Below are 16,175 nucleotides of genomic sequence, written 5' to 3'. Positions count from 1 at the left end.
AACAGTGAAAGAATTTATTTACTCTGGAGTAACAACAGGTGTACAGAAGATGTACCAACGCATCAGTACAAGCTGAACATTAAGAAAGAATGGAATCATCCAAAAAGGAAACAAGCAACAAAAGACAAAATGCACCAGTTTCCCTTCTAAGGTTAACGATATTTTCTTTTCAAAATGGAATACGGGGTACAAAAGGTTCGAACACATCGCTATGACATTTGCTCAGCGACTCGCACTTCCCTCCTTTGCAATGCTTTCTGCAGTGATCTCTGATCCTCTGTGCGTTATCTCTGCAAGAACCGTGGCATCTGGAGGTCAGAGACTTGCATTTCTGAAAACGGAGTGAAAACTTTACTGGACATAATATTTATATTTCACTGAGTGAAAATACGGTACTATGAGTATAATCATGAAGAGTAACTTTGAACTGTGTGGAGGAAAGTACCAACAAATCAAACTTTTTAGAGTAGAAGAAAAAAAAGGGGAGACAAGGCTATGAAAGCAAGTATATCAAGAGTTAATTAGCAAGAAAGCTCACTCTGAAGCAGATAGACTGACAGAATAACTAAAAAATGGATAGATGAGGACAAAAAGACGTTTCCTTATGAACAACCTTGTGAAATAAAATTAAAAGAAAATGTTCCCTCCAGGGAAGTGTCTAAGGTTAAATTTTGGTCCTGTTCTATAGATACTATTCAAAGAACAATATTATATTCATACTGTAGATTTTGTTCCTTATATTAATTATCTTATTGCATATTAGAACAGATCGTTTAGTTTTGTAAAAGCTTTGGGAGCATGTAAGACTCAGAGCACATTGATCAGCTTCTTAATTCTTAAGAGGGTAAAAGTTTGAAAATAACATATAAACAATGTACAGAAACGACTTAAACAGTTTCTTTAATCGTTTTCATGATGCCGGTAACCATCATGGTGATATGCGCTATAAACGTAGTAACTTGTATTACGACCTTCGAATTGAACGTCTCTCTCCGACCGCACGAAAGTAAGAGAGTGGGGAGCCTTGAAACCAAGTTGCTGCTTTCAGCAAGTGTCATCCGCTCCGTAACTTAGACTGAAACTCGATGGATTTGATACTCAGAACTAAAATGGAATAATAATAGAATAAAACTGAACTAACCCCTTCACAGTTTGCCTGGTCAAAGCCAAAGCAGCGACTGCGGGCAGCCATGTAGCACTGAGAGAAAAACGTGTCACAGGCAGACCTACAGTATCCGGGCCCGCTCTCTCCTGGCGACATGGCGTTCACTACCACAAGGGCACAACACAGAAGCAGTACAACCTTCTGCATATTGAACGTCTGTAAGAGGGGTTTTCGCCTGACAAAATAGTCGCTTCTGTGGATATAACATATGGTTGAACCTTTATCATGATGCACATCAACGGCGACCAAATAATTAATTTGATAATAATAATAATAATAATAATAATAATAATAATAATAATAATAATAATAATAATAATAATAATAATAATAATAACAACAATAATAGTGATAATAGATAGCATTTCGTATAGTTGAAATCTCCGCTCCACAGCAAGCTCTATGCGATTTACAATCCACACTACTACACCAGTAGATCTGATAGCATTCTGAAATAATCTCAACTTTCTTGGAAGTGTACAGTGCAATCTGCCATTTATAGGCACTAAAACACTAACATACTGACAAAGTCTGCAGCTGTTTATGGCCGGGTACCCATTCACACCTGGCTGAAGTAAGGAAAATTCGAGTAAAGTGCCTTTCCCAAGAACAAAACGTCAGGCCTGGAGCTCGAACCACCGAACCTATAACCTCACTACTACTGGTCTGGTAGCCTTACCACAAATAACATGCACTCTAAGACGAATCAATAAAAGTGCATTTTCAACAAGATTTGATCTAATGCAATTCTTTTGAGACCCCGCGATAATTTACTGGAAAGTAATTTTCTCCCATTTTTAAACCTACTTTGGGAATAGACTTTTCCAAACCTGGAAACAGCACTACTGTGAAGGTTATCCTCTTTTCTTGTTCAACGCACTTTGAGAGCCTTCCTCGTGCATTTTCATTTACTTGCATAAATCTTCGTGAATCGACGTAAAAATATTCTATGATTAAATATTCGAAATTTCTGTTACGGGTCTTCTCCTTTGGGATTTTCAAATTTACATCAGAAATCATTATTACGAATGTCCTCGATTAAAACTATTACCATTTGCTGGAAAACGTGAAGTTTGGCAGGGAAAAAGCATGACGTATCTTAAACGTTTTCATTATGATTATGAGCCTTAATGACCAAAACCTCACAACAATAATATAGACGTGTTATGCATTATTCAGTTTCTCCTAAAATGTTCGTCGTGCATAATTGTAAGAGGAAGCACATGACCGCCCTAGGGAGAAAATCGTTACAATAATGCTTTTATATGTAGTGACCTTCCAATCTCTACTTTCGTAATTTTCCTCAGTGATAAAAATAATACAATGTTATAGTAAGGTCTTGTTTTTAAAAAAATGTTTTTCAGTAAAGTGATATCAATACAAGCACTTTTACGGCGATAATAATGGAAGGACAAAACTTAAATACATCACAGAATAAATAAACATTCACATTATGGCAAATAACTATATACTTTGTAATCAGGCATCAAATATAGGGCCTGAAGAGCCTTTTTCTAACAAGAAAGGTAACCGCATCTACACTAGATCCAATGCTACCAATATCAGAACACTATAATATGTTCGCTGCTTGCCATTTTGTTTTGAAGTAAAAACTTAGTGTTAATCTTATTATATTTTACAACAGAAAATGTTACCTTATGGGGTGAGCTGTAGGACTGTCTATTGGGAAATTAGCAGTCTCTTCTTATATAGCCTTTCTAGTTAATCCTCAACAAAAAGTTACAGGGGTAATTTCCCCTGATTCCAAAGATTGCTCTAAATTATAGCTGCACATACAGTTTTCCGGTTTTCTTGTCACTCACTCTCGTACGCAAACACACGAGTAGGCGGTCGGCGGGTGGTCTGGTGTAGTTTGCTCCTTCTTTCCTATAAAACATCTATCGTTTTTTTTTCACCTCCTCCTTTCTGTGTCTTTTACTCTCTTGTAACAACTCTAATCTTCGGTATTTATGCTACGTATTTGGGTTGCAAGTGCCGCAAAACTGTTACTAAAACAACGAAAAGAAACAAAAAACTCACCAGCTGCATTCATTATTGCACAGAATTTGCAGTGTGCGATCCGTTAACCTTGCGGCAAACACTGGGCGGGGGTTTATGACATGGGTTCCAATCCGGATGGATGCATAATTCTTGTTAAGAGGGCTTCCAAGGCTCCAAATCCACCTTGCTTGGTCCAGTTGGAAAGGGGCGTTAAAGTCTGATATACTTTGCCATATAGATGACCATCCAATGTTGATATCGGGTATCAAGACTCATGACATACCACAAGGTAGCTAATTTATAAGTAAATAAAAAGAAAGGTAAAATTAAGACATTTGTGTCCGTAGTGCAATGGAAAAAGAAGAGGACAAATATAACTGACAGGAATGACATATTTATGGTAGACCACAAAGAATTTTAACCAAAGTCACAAAGGCAAGTGTACGCGAAAGTGGACATAATAGCATGTGCGCTCATACAAACACATATATGCTCATACATTTGGATGTTGGGCGTAATCAAACATAATGGTTCAGCGGATCAGAGGTGCTGAGGAAAATTTATTAATTGCTGTCAAAGGACCACCCAGAAACTCGTTCGAATAATGAATGATAAATTGCTAATTAGTAGGCATGAGGGGACCCGACACGCATTTAACTGATTAAAAATGTATCTAAAAACCCTAGAGTAAAATCGACAGTTATGAATAGGGAGAGTGTGAGAGAGACTTCTGGGTTGACTCACCAAAACCTCTCAGTATGAGCAAGACGCGTTTCCCAGTCATTCATTCTCTGGTTATTTGACGCAATTTGTAACCAACGCGATAATGACTCACTCACAAGGAAGACAAAGAGTAACATAAATGTACTTGTACAAACATTAAAATATGGACTGGCCTGGATATAGCAGAATATGCAACGGCATCTCGCGACCGTGAAGGAGAGCATCATTACACGTCAATCTCTGAGTCAGAGATGACACGTCCCGGTATTACAGGTAATGACTCACGGGAGGAAGTTTGAAGATCGAACAAAGTAGAATTTTAAAAAATTCTCTTTTGGCAATGTATAATAAGACCTCTCATGGCAATTAGTGTAGGGGACCATGGGATTCCAATTCCAATTTACTTATTCTGTATCTAGACACAAATGAAACGACAATAGGGACAGCAGTCATAATTGGACACCACCATCTCCCACATCTTTAAACAAAAAGAAAACTAGTGACAAACAACAAACAAGTTACAACAAACGAAGATATTATCGAGACCTTTTTTCTTGCAAAACAAAACAAAACTATGCACTTTAATTTCTGTTTTCAGTTTGACGTTTATTCAGTTGTTTTTTTTAAAAAGAAGCATAAAAAATATTTTACATTTTTGGGTATAAAATAAAACCCTGCATAGGTTTTTGAAAACAGGTGGGTGGGCAATTTGCCCAATAAGACACTCGTTTTTTTGCTATGTGAATTCTTATTCAAATCCCTGATAGGGTTAAGATCCTTTGGCTTGCCCAGAATTATTGGAACTAATCTTTCTGTCTGACACAGAAGAGGGCAACTCTATACTCAATGGGGACCCTTGTTCCATCCATCCATCCATCCATCCATCCGTCCATCCATCCATCCATCCATCCATCCATCCATCCATCCATCCATCCATCCATCCATCAATCCATCCATCCATCCATCCATTCATCCATCCATCCATCCAGCCAGCCAGCCGCCCATCCACTAATTTATCCATAAATTCATTCCTCAATCAATAAACTCATCTATCAGTTTAATTAATCAGTAAAAAAAAATTCTATAAAAATAATAAGTATAAAAATGAGTGTGTAATCCAGGATATTGAAAACAGCATCATTAGCACATAAAAAGAAATTAGCGGTTGTACATGCATGTATATATTATATTTTACGTATATAAAATGTGTGTGCGTGCGTGCACGTGTGTGTATATATGTGTATGTGCGTGCATGTGTGTGTGTGTGTGTGTGTCAATGTGTGTGTGTGATTGTGTGTGTGTATGTGTGTGTCTGAGTGTGTTTTCACTAACAAGTGCATGTAATGTATGTCTGTATGTTCCAAAAACAATCAAAATGTCTGCCAAACGATCGACAATAAAAAACTCCATGAATACACAATCAGATAAATTTGCACACATATAGCAGATTCAGGTGCATCGAAGAAAATCAACATTTGAAGCATGTAACGTCATGCAATTTTAAGCTGGTGCGTCGTAAATCGCGTATTCAGTGCATTGTTTGAGACATGAAAAGCATTCTTCTACGAGACAGACAAAGTCTTTGATCACTCTTTGTCTTTGGTCGACATGAATTCGTTAGGCATGGTTTGACGCAATAACCCTAAGACCGCGGAGATTCTAAAAGTAAACTTTGTCCGTCGGTTATCCTTATAGACGAAAAATCTAGCTGGCTGAGGTCTAGGCTGTGGAGGTACCCAAATGTGAGCCGAGCTGCGACTGCTGATTTCTCAACAAAACGATCTTCAACCCACCGAAGAACCCCCATCGGTGTATGACGCGTGCCACCATCCTACCAGAACCATTGATATTGTATGTCAGTGTCACAGAAGCGTCCAACAATTTCTAGAATTTGGAAAGCAATTTTAGGCATTTACCAGCAGTGCAAGTGACCTCACCCTCATCAATAAATCCAGATAGAGCAATTAATGACTCATTGACATTATGTCGTGGTTTTCAGTGTATGGAGACCATTCGGGCACAACTTTATTACGCCTTGATGAACCCAAAATCATGCAGCTTAAAAAGTAACATGCCCATTAAGAAAAAAATAGTTTCATTACTGAACTAAACGTTCTTAATAAAGGATGCAATAATCTTCCCCGTTCTTATTTAAAATTCACCTGCACATTCTCAGTCTCTCCTGGGTGTTTGGCGTTGACAGTATGTACTGGTGTGTCTGAATGAGGTATGCTTCTGGTCCTGAATCATGTTTTGGTGAAACTTGCACCACATTCTCTTCTGTGCGGGCACTGAGAGTGCGAACAAAAACGAGTGTGCCTCAAGGTAGAATTTTTATGGTCGTTATCAAGCGAACAATAGCTGGCAAATGTGTCTACTCAACAGGCTATTGACTTTTTTTCTAACCCTTTCTGGACCGTCAGTAAATCCTAAAGTTAAAAAAACGAAGCTTCAGCTGCCATTATGGACCCGGTTGTATTACAGAATTTCCCAGTGAAGGCATTTCCCTTTTCACTCAATCCACTCTCTGGTTAGCGTTGAAAATAAAATCAAAATCATAGTGTATTATGTAATGAGCATGGTCATTTCACCTTCAGCGCAATTATGGTGCAGATTTTCTGACAACCGTATAACTTTTTGTGGTAGACTGGTCTTTTGGTACAGCTATCGTGTGTACATATGTGTGTGTGTGTGTGTGTGTGTGTGTGTGTGTGTGTGCGTGTGTGTGTGCGTATGTGTGTGTTTGTTTGTATTCACAACAAATAAAAGGATACCAACTACGTACAGAGCAACTTTCAGAGCTTGATTTCACAGTAAGAATGAACATGTCAGGGATAAGGAAAAGTTCAACGGAATATCATTTCAAAGCGACATACATTGTTATTAAAAGCCATGCAAACTTTAAAAAATGCAATTTAAAAAATAATATAAAAGTGGAAATGTCACCGTCACATTGTCATATGCTATGAATCCGATTTCTTTGAGTCGTTTAGAATTAGATGAAACCAAATTTTCAGAGGTCAGAAAATGGAAGGTTTAATAACTGTAAAACAAGGCAATTGTGAAGCGTTCTTGAACAACTGACTTGAGTCCAAGGTGCATATTACTACCGAGAACCAATGTCGAAGCTGAACACAATGAACAAAGCGTTACAGAAAATGGCACTTTGAAAACACATTTATTTAAGATTGACTGAGCAGAATAAAATTATATTGAGCTTTTAAGTAAGAAACAAAAAACTGGCTTTCTGAATTGGAGGCCTCCTAATTCCTCACATCTCCATTTTATATTATTCAGGAATTGCTAATGAACGTAACCAGTTCAGTGTTTGTTGCTATTGGTCAACTGATTTACTCATTCCATTATAAACGCCACCGTTACGATTTCCATTTTACAAACACAAGGAATTAAATCCCCCCCCCACCCCCCTCTTTTCAATTAAACTCTGTTGGGGAAAACCCAAACGAAACACGGGGCATAAATAATAAGACGCCACCAGTTATATTTTCTTATTGATAGTAAGTAAGGATCATCTTTTACTCAGAATTTCTATCAAATTGACGGCAATGACTTGTTTCCTGAAATTTGACGTTCCCCCTTTTTCGACTTAAATATTGCCGCCTCTTACGTTTCGATCCTCTTCGTTAATTGTCAACATACAACTCATCTGTTAAAGTTAGAGGTAAACAAAACCAATAACGCTTTTCTGGCCTAACGTTCACGGTTTTCGCCGAGTTTATACAAAATACTTATTCTCCTCTTCTAAAATGTTCAGCTGACACAATGAGAAAGAGATTGCAATCCCTATGAACGAACTAGTTCTGTGGAGTATAATTTAATAAAGAGTAAGAGTCCCTTTTTCGAAGTTCACGAGGGTTCTGGGACTGGGTAGTTCATCGTCCCAACTTCTTTGAATTTTCTGAGGATCCGGAACGAGATTCTAACACATACTATTTGCCTTCCTTTCATCAAAGCAACATGTTCTAAAGGAACATAACACCTTTTAGTTCTTCCTACTTAGAGTGCGCACTGCAATACATGTATAGCCATACATCGATTGCTTGGGTCACGGGAAGTGTTGTAGGAACATCGAGGCAATGTAAACAGCCATGTCAAGTGTAATTAGAACATTTCCGGCAACTGGGGTTTCAACGGAGAGAACTCTTTCCTGAGGCAGTCCTGTAGACAGCTGTAGTCGTGACACTTGCTGGAGCAGATGGGACGTATCCTACCGAGGTGTCGTTTGCATGACAGCTCACAAGGTGATGTCAGGTCCCAACATTCCTACGGTGTATTGAAGAAACGAGCTATCGTTAGTTTTAAAATAAATTTCACATAAAAATCTGTATAAGGAAGAAAGAAGGTGGGGGGCATACTTCGGCGAAAGCAGAAAAGGGAAAATCTACATGCAGGTAGTAGAACCCATAAATACCAGCGTCAATTGTACTCTACGAGATGGTACGCTCCCTACAGAAAGCTTTGTTCACTGCCTCTATGTGGTAATACAATGTAGTCATTCAGTGCTGAAGAGGACAGTTTGTTCGGTTAGTCAGATGGAAGAAAAAACTATGACATAGGACACCCCCCCCCCATATATGTGTATATATAAATATAAATATTTATGAAAAATAAATGACAGATAAAAACCACAAATACATATATAAAATTATAATAGGAATAATAATACATACAATTAATAAGGAAGTATTAATTTTTTTTAAAATAGTATCTAACACACTATCATGGCGTTGGTACCTTTTCAGCAAAAGAGTTTTCTCGCTTCTGAAATGAGTATTTCACTGCATAATGGTAAACTTTTGGAAGCTTGTCAAGTATAGAGAGACAGACGTAGGCCTGACTAGAGCGAAGCAAAGTATGAAGAAAAAATTGAAAAAAGGCAAAACGGGAAGATATTGGAGAAACCGGATTTGATGATCATGTGTTTAGTTTTGGTAATCAAGCATTTTCAGTTTGGTAGGAATTAAGCACACTCTTATTGATTTTAGGACAACCAAGGGATCTTTAACGTGCATAAATTGCACACGCGACATCCGAAACATTTTTGTCTCTATCCAACCCTAAGATTGGAGGTGTGGCTGAAAGACAGCAGTAAGGAGGAGCCTAGGAGTAGCAGTTGAAAGGCTGCAGAATGAGTTAAAAGGCCAGAGGAGGTGGCAAAAAAGGGGGGTGGGGGGTGGGGACAGAACATGGTTAGCGAGCAAGACAGGAGGTGAAATATTATTTATTTACAGAAGAAATTTGCCCTATAGCTATCAGGTTTCGAACCCGAGACCTATTGGATGAGAGGTGAACACCGTAACCTCTAGACCACAAGAGCCCCCCCTTGATGAGTATAGCAGCTATAAAAAAGGGGCCAATTGAGGGCTAGCCCCAGTTACAACCCAACACAAGAATAGAATAAGACAAAATTTTAACAAAATATGATAGGTAGAAAAATGTAATACTGAACGGAAAACAGGAACATAAAAATTAAATGTTTTATACACATATTCTTGTTTCATATGTACATGTACCCAAAACGCTCACCCCCCAAAAAACAAAACAAAACAAACCCAACAACACCGCCCCCCCCCCCGAGTTAAAGAACAATATAGTCATTTTATAATTGTTCGTAAGACAAACAGTGTGAAATCGTGGAGCTGTGATCACGTTTCTGAAACAGCTTTGTATAGCATTATTTTCGAAAATACTCGATGACCTTGGGTCTTCACATAGATTGACCTCTTTGTATAAAACAAGACGTGCGGAAATCCCAACTCACATCCAGACAGCTTCTCCGATAGACGTGGGGATAGCTGGCGGTGTAGAAGCAGTTTTTCTCCCTCTGACACTCACGGCGAAGGGCGTGAAAGTCCTCGCACAGGTCCATACAGAGCACTATAGAGGGGTCCGCACTGACCTTGACACTGACTAAAGCCACGACCAAAACGAATACTAGTTTTAGCATCGTGGACGCTGGGGACGACGGGTAATGGATGCAGAGATAAGGAAGGTATTAGCCTGGCATTGATATGACAAAAAGTATTATCTTGCAAACGACTTTGGGGGGCTTTTTGTGTGAAGTGTCCAGGGAATAGAGATGAATGGCTCAGTTAAGCCAGTTGCCCTCTTTCCCGTCTCTCGTGCTGCCTTCATTTATTTCTGTTTCCTCTCCATAACAAAGTGCACTCGTCGCGTGCTACACTTATCTCTGCTGGCAACTCTTTTCTGTGCCCCTTTTCTCCATAATCAAATGATACTGATAATCATAGCGGTTATAATTATGATGATAATAAAAATATTGATAATTATAACATAATACTACTAATAATAATGATAATGATAATGATAATAATAATAAAAATAGTAATAGTAAAAGTAATAATAATAATAATAATAATAATAATAATAATAATAATAATAATAATAATAATAAGAAGAAGAAGAAGAAGAAGACGAAGGAGGAGGAGGAGGAGGAGGAGGAGGAGGAGGAGGAGGAGGAGGAGGAGGAGGAGGAGGAGGAGGAGGAGAAGAAGAAGAAATATTTCTTTCAAACACTCATATTATATTATGAAATCACAGTCATACAACCTGTGCAATAACATTTCTGTATCACTTACAAAACTTGCCTGGCATCTTACGAAAATAGTCTGTTTACATAGCATAACTATGCCTTAAGGATGTACGTACCAGAACACATTTTAGGGCTAGTCCTTTCACGGCGTTGAGGAGTATCTATCTCAGCATCAGCCACATGTGCGATGCGAGCATGATAATCATACTTATTGTCACCATTGCTTATTATTTGTGCTCAGCAGAAAAGGACTGATAAAATTGGTTGGAATTGCCTTGACATTTATTACAAAGCACCCCTGTGCTTAGGAAATATCATAACGTTATCATCTGACAATAAATAAGCCGTCATCTGACCATCCTGTTGTTGATAGAATCTTCCTATAGCCGTTCATTATGAGGTTACACACACCAGAAACAACGTATGGAAAAAGGAATTTGGGCCTATGTATGACACAATCCAACAATCCGCCTTTTATCAAGTAATTTAGCGGGGAAAATGTTGACAGTAACAGTAACATTATTGCCGATTGTATACGATATCCTCAATGTCGATGAAACAAACACACTAATAACTATAATGATATCAGTAACGACTTGACACTATCTCAAATGACAATGATATTAGCAAAGATGAAGATGATGATGATGATGATGATGATGATGATGATGATGATGATGATGATGATGATGATGATGATGTCTGTTTCATCCTTTATTGCCCCTGAGCGTCAAATGGAGATGCAGTTTATTGAGGTTTACTCTAGTTTCTCAGGGTTCCCTGACTTTTCCCCGTCCATTTTTTGCGTGGCTTACCTCTTTCTTTGTAGTCTGAATACTTGGTGCTATAGGCTCTCGAGATTGGTCGACTACGGACATTAGTAACTGACTATTAAAAAACTGTTTTATTCCCTGTTTAACTTTGAAATGCAGGCGGGACTCCGTGCCAGCGGTTGCTCTTACATCTATATTTCTCAACCCGTCTCCTCAACTTGCGATGTTTACAGTTTTTCGGGGACATTTGATCTCGCACGCAGTGAATTTGTTTTCATGGGTTTTAGTTTAATGTCCAGGTATGGCACTGGTAGCATAACTTTGGCATAAATGTTGAAGTGATAAGACGTCTCTTTGCGTCCGATGAGATGTTTTGAATGGGTTCAATGTGATAGGTGTTGGCTTTTTAAGGTCGTATTTCTATTTCAATATCTATGAACCCGTTGTGAGGTTGTGAGTGAAAATACTGACATGATATTTAAACTTCTTGACCTCTTTTAGATGCTTCTTATTTATGTGAATGTTTAGGAGACTATGATTTCGACCAAAGTTCGTGATCTCTATTTTTGATGTGTTTGTTTACATTAATACCACCCCCCACTAAATAAGTAAATAAATAAATGTATTAATTAATTAATTAATTAATTAATTAATTTTAAAAACATTGAGTTGAAAATCTCGTTGGCAAGATATAAAAGGAAACAATCTGATTTTTTTTTAAATGTAGGTATTTTTAATGGCGTATCGACACCATTCAATTAATTCAAGAGGCAGACTTCCGAACCTGTGTGTCAGGGCCACCCCGGGATGGGAAGGATACACAATTTCTCCCCTCTCAGGAATTGAACTCCGGAGTACGAAAGCTTGGCGCGAACCACTGCACCATTACCACCGCTAATGAATCTGATTTTCCGTTAGTGTTTGATTGATTTACAGGAAAGATGTTAACATGAACTGATGAATCGGGCATGGCGATATTAAAGGAGCAGGTAAAGTTAAATATCACACTGTGGCATAGTGTGGGCGTGAACACTCGTATTAGAACAAACTTTTCTCATATCGTCACTGAAGAGCCCTTAGCATCCACCTCGGCTTATATTATAAACACTTAAACGCTCATGGCATGGGAACAATGTGTGACTTTATCAAACTCAGAGGTGTTATTTCAACTCGTGTATTTATATGAATATCATATAATCATTTGGATTTGTCTTTACCGTTAAGCTGATAATGGTATGGGTACAACACCCCTATCAACACTGTAAGGTTATTTAAGAGGCGGGACCTTTGAGTTTAACGTCCATCTTCGAATGGACCGAGCCAAGTGGAAAATTCGTGTAAGGTGACTTTCCCAAGGTCTCAACATCGGACCGAGCTGAGGCTCGAACCCCCGAACCCGCAATCTCATGATTGCGAGTCTGGTAGCCTAACCACAAGGCCACCGACGCCACCTGTTCAGCTGGTGCACTTTGCCTTTTTGCAAGCAAAGTCCGAAATAACAGGTCTGACATTCATTGAGGGTTATTATTTTAGATTGTACTTGATGATGTATATTTCTTCTTTTTTTGTTTTGTTTTACAGCATTCTACTCTTTTTTTTCTTTCACTGCTACCTTTTGGCTAATCAAAGCAGTGCTGTGACGGTTACAAACATATTTTGTTTTTTGTTCATTTGTTTGTTTGTTTGTTTGTTTGTATGTCTTTTGGGGGGTCACTTTTGTTGTTGGTGGTAGTGATGGTATAGAAATGGTAACTGTGTTGGTGACATGGTAATTCAAATTTTTATTTTTGCATAAGTACCAGTCTAGAGCAGTTCTGGTAGTACCGTTAGACCAGTTGGCATTTAGTTGGACCATGATATAGAATGCCCGGGTTGAAAACCCTAATTGAACGTCGTTTGTTTTCGTTTTTGTTTTTGTTTTTGGTAAGTGTTTTACGGCGCTTGCACCATTTTCATTTGGTAGGAAATTTTGAATTTTGCCCGGGTGGTGGCCGAAGCCTACTCTTAACGATTTTGGACCACCAAGGGATCTTTAACGTGCGCAACTTGCACACAGGACCTCCGAGAATGTTTGCCCTTGTCCGAGAAGGCTAGGTGTAGATATTTCCTACCGTAAGATCAGGGGTGTGGCTTAAAGACAGCAATAAGAAGGAGTTAAGGAGTAGTAATAGAAAGGCTGAGGGAAGAGTCGGGAGCCCAGAGGAGGGAGCAAAGGAGGTGAGGGGTTGGGGACAGAAAGTGGAGACGAAAGCAGACGACAGAACGTTGCTTGAGAGCAGGAAAGGAGGCGAACAGAGACAATTTAGAGACGAAAATAAATGTCCGTCGATATCCGGATTCGAAACCGAGACCTATTGAATGAGAGGCGAACACCTTAATCTCTTGGCCACAAGAGCCCCCATTGGACAACTTTGAATGCCTGTGTGTTGGTTGGGTATTATATATTGCTCTCCATCGATTTATCTCTAACTGTTCTTTAGATGCTAAGATCTATGGTACTTATACAAGGAGACTGGGGATGGGTTTATGTCCAAGGCAGCTCAAGAGGATACAGAATAGGCAGACAATATTGGAAACATTTTTACACAAGAATTCCAGAAACACAATAAAAGTACGCAAAAGAAGTTTAGAAGAACACGTCTTCACGAAGCTAAAACAAAATGCACCCCACAGTAACAAAGCTAGCAGCAACAACGTAAATGGCACTTACAATAGCATCATCTGACACGACAACGATCCAGCCTGCTGTTGTTGTTATCGATCCAGCCGCTAAGAGAACACGAAGGACAGTACAAATGGCAATACACACTGAGACGGTCGCAATAGCTTTGACTGCTGTTAAATAAACAACACTCAAAAAAACATTTCGTATTCAAAATTTAATGGCGAGGAAGCCTTCGGAGAAGAACTCAGAAAACTGTCTCATTTCAGGGAAGTTCTGGTTTGTAGGCTTGGAACTCTTCAGCGAAACAATCTTCCATACACTCCCCATAGGTTGAACAACGAGCATCACAGGTTCTTAGCAAAATGTAGATGTTGTCCCTGCATGCTTGAAGGCAGGGAGCAGCAATTTCCCAGCAAGGCTGTTGGAAAGGGAATCAGAATAGACATTAAGTACAAATATAGGCTACTTATGTTAACTACACCCCCCCCCCCCAACAACAACACCCAAAAAAACCCTCAACAACCCAAATACTTAAAAAAAACTAAAAAACAAAAAGAACCCAACAATCCCATTCAATGTCGATTCATGTATTGCTCCCATAAATGTGAAACACGCTCTTATCTACTTTTGCCGGGGTGTATTGTGGCAATCATGTCTTCAAACAGTTCACGTGTCAGTTATACAGGAAGCTTATCACAACGAATATATGTGCCATAAAACTGTATTCTTCTCTGCTAAAAGTCCGTACACATCGATGCACTTCCCATCTGATTCATCCTGATCTAATAAATGATGACGACTAGACTGGCCTTATTTCATATACTTTCCCACCTTCTGGTGCAACCAAATTCGTTGATTTGAAAGGGAAAATTGCAATATTCTTAGGATTTAAACTGTATTCATGCAACAGCTGTTTAGTATGTTTATAAAGCTGACAAACTTATATAAGTAATCAAATTAGTTAAAGTCTTTCTCACTTCGAGACAGGAGTATGTATTCTCGTTATAGCCTCCTTCAAAGCAATTTCTGGAATCTTCACATTGGTTCCTCAGAGCAATAAAATCTTGGCAAACGGGGCTGCACCAGTATGGCGCAATGTCGTCCATGGCCAGTGAGGAGACAGCCATCAGTGAAACGAGTGCAAACAGTCGCATCTGCATTGTGGATTCTCCAACAGCAGCCTGTGGACAGTATTTCGAATTTAGTTGTGAAAAAAGAAGTCATGGTAAAATCTATAGTGTTGCAACAGAGTATCTGTTTTTACAATATTGTGACCAACTCTGTGTTCATCGTCGGCTGGCATATTATTTTCCAAACGATTTTTTTCTTCAAATTCACCGTTAGTTGCAAAACGGTCTTTGAACTTGTTTCGATACCCAAAACGCGGGTGATAAAAAAGAGTGACCTAATTTCATTACGCAATATTTTAAAAAAGGAAAAGCAATAAAAAAAACTATAACTAGGTCACAGGTATATTGTTCGCACCACCAGCTTTTATTTTCTGTCTTACAATAAGTGTTCAAAGTAGTCACTACCACCAGCACGGACAACATCAGTGAGATAAAAGAATTCATCGCAGACGCTTTTCAGCATATTAAGGCCCACTGAGTTGATCGCTGTTGTTATTTGATGTTCAAGGTCATCAACGTTAGTTGGCACCGATGGCATATAAACGCGATTTTTTTACAGATCATTAAAAGAAAAAATCACATACACTGAGGTCAGTGATGTTCTGGTCCCATTTCCGACCAATCCATCGCCGGGGCACTTTTTGATTTACAAAACCTCGAAAGACCAGATGTCAATGGGGCAGTGCTCCAACTTGTCGAAAAATGAAGTCATGTGAATCTGCTTGCAGTGATATGAAGAGCCAGTTTTGGGGCATATTCAGATAGGTTTATTCTGTAAGGGTATTTCCTTCAAAGGAAAAACGACGCGAAAAAGCACCCCCCTATGGCAGCTGTTTAAAGTTTAGATAACTCCTCTTTCAAATAGTCATTCAAATGATGCTTGGCAACTGAAGCAATGTGTCATAAAATCGGCTCATTCCTTCTGACTGAAAAGTTAGATAACTCCTCTTTGATATGGTATCTGACCCATTCCATATCGGTGCTTGAGAACTGAAACAAAGGGTCATAAAATCGGTTCATCCTTTTTGTATCATCCTGTATTTAAAAAAATGAATTCATTGAAATATAGTCACTTTTTAAGGTTAAAATACAAATTACAAGAAAGAAAAGCACCTATCACAATATTCGTAATATATATATGATA

General features: G+C 38.7%; 2 protein-coding genes and 1 long non-coding RNA gene across 3 annotated transcripts; all 3 read right to left on the bottom strand.

The window, feature by feature from the left end:
- On the bottom strand, positions 1–1,354 carry LOC101851473. Its single transcript, XM_005092018.2, has 2 exons — positions 1,142–1,354; positions 1–331 (listed from the first exon to the last, which is right to left on the bottom strand). The coding sequence occupies exons 1-2, from the start codon at positions 1,310–1,312 to the stop codon at positions 170–172; spliced, it is 333 nt and encodes a 110-aa protein (XP_005092075.1). The 5' UTR covers positions 1,313–1,354; the 3' UTR covers positions 1–169.
- Positions 1,355–4,474: 3,120 nt separating this feature from the next.
- Positions 4,475–10,633, bottom strand: LOC101851327. The gene is made up of 3 exons (XR_220149.3): positions 10,580–10,633; positions 9,672–9,865; positions 4,475–8,173 (listed from the first exon to the last, which is right to left on the bottom strand). It is a non-coding gene; the product is annotated as an uncharacterized LOC101851327 (long non-coding RNA).
- Positions 10,634–14,096: 3,463 nt separating this feature from the next.
- Positions 14,097–15,075, bottom strand: LOC101851105 (cysteine-rich neurotrophic factor). The gene is made up of 2 exons (XM_013091522.2): positions 14,879–15,075; positions 14,097–14,319 (listed from the first exon to the last, which is right to left on the bottom strand). The coding sequence occupies exons 1-2, from the start codon at positions 15,059–15,061 to the stop codon at positions 14,164–14,166; spliced, it is 339 nt and encodes a 112-aa protein (XP_012946976.1). The 5' UTR covers positions 15,062–15,075; the 3' UTR covers positions 14,097–14,163.
- Between the last annotated feature and the right edge of the window lie 1,100 nt (positions 15,076–16,175).

Source organism: Aplysia californica, unplaced genomic scaffold (assembly GCF_000002075.1).
Source record: "Aplysia californica isolate F4 #8 unplaced genomic scaffold, AplCal3.0 scaffold00039, whole genome shotgun sequence".
Lineage (NCBI taxonomy): Eukaryota > Metazoa > Mollusca > Gastropoda > Aplysiida > Aplysiidae > Aplysia > Aplysia californica.
Note: the sequence above shows the minus strand (reverse complement) of the source record. Positions and strands in the feature narration are given on the sequence as shown.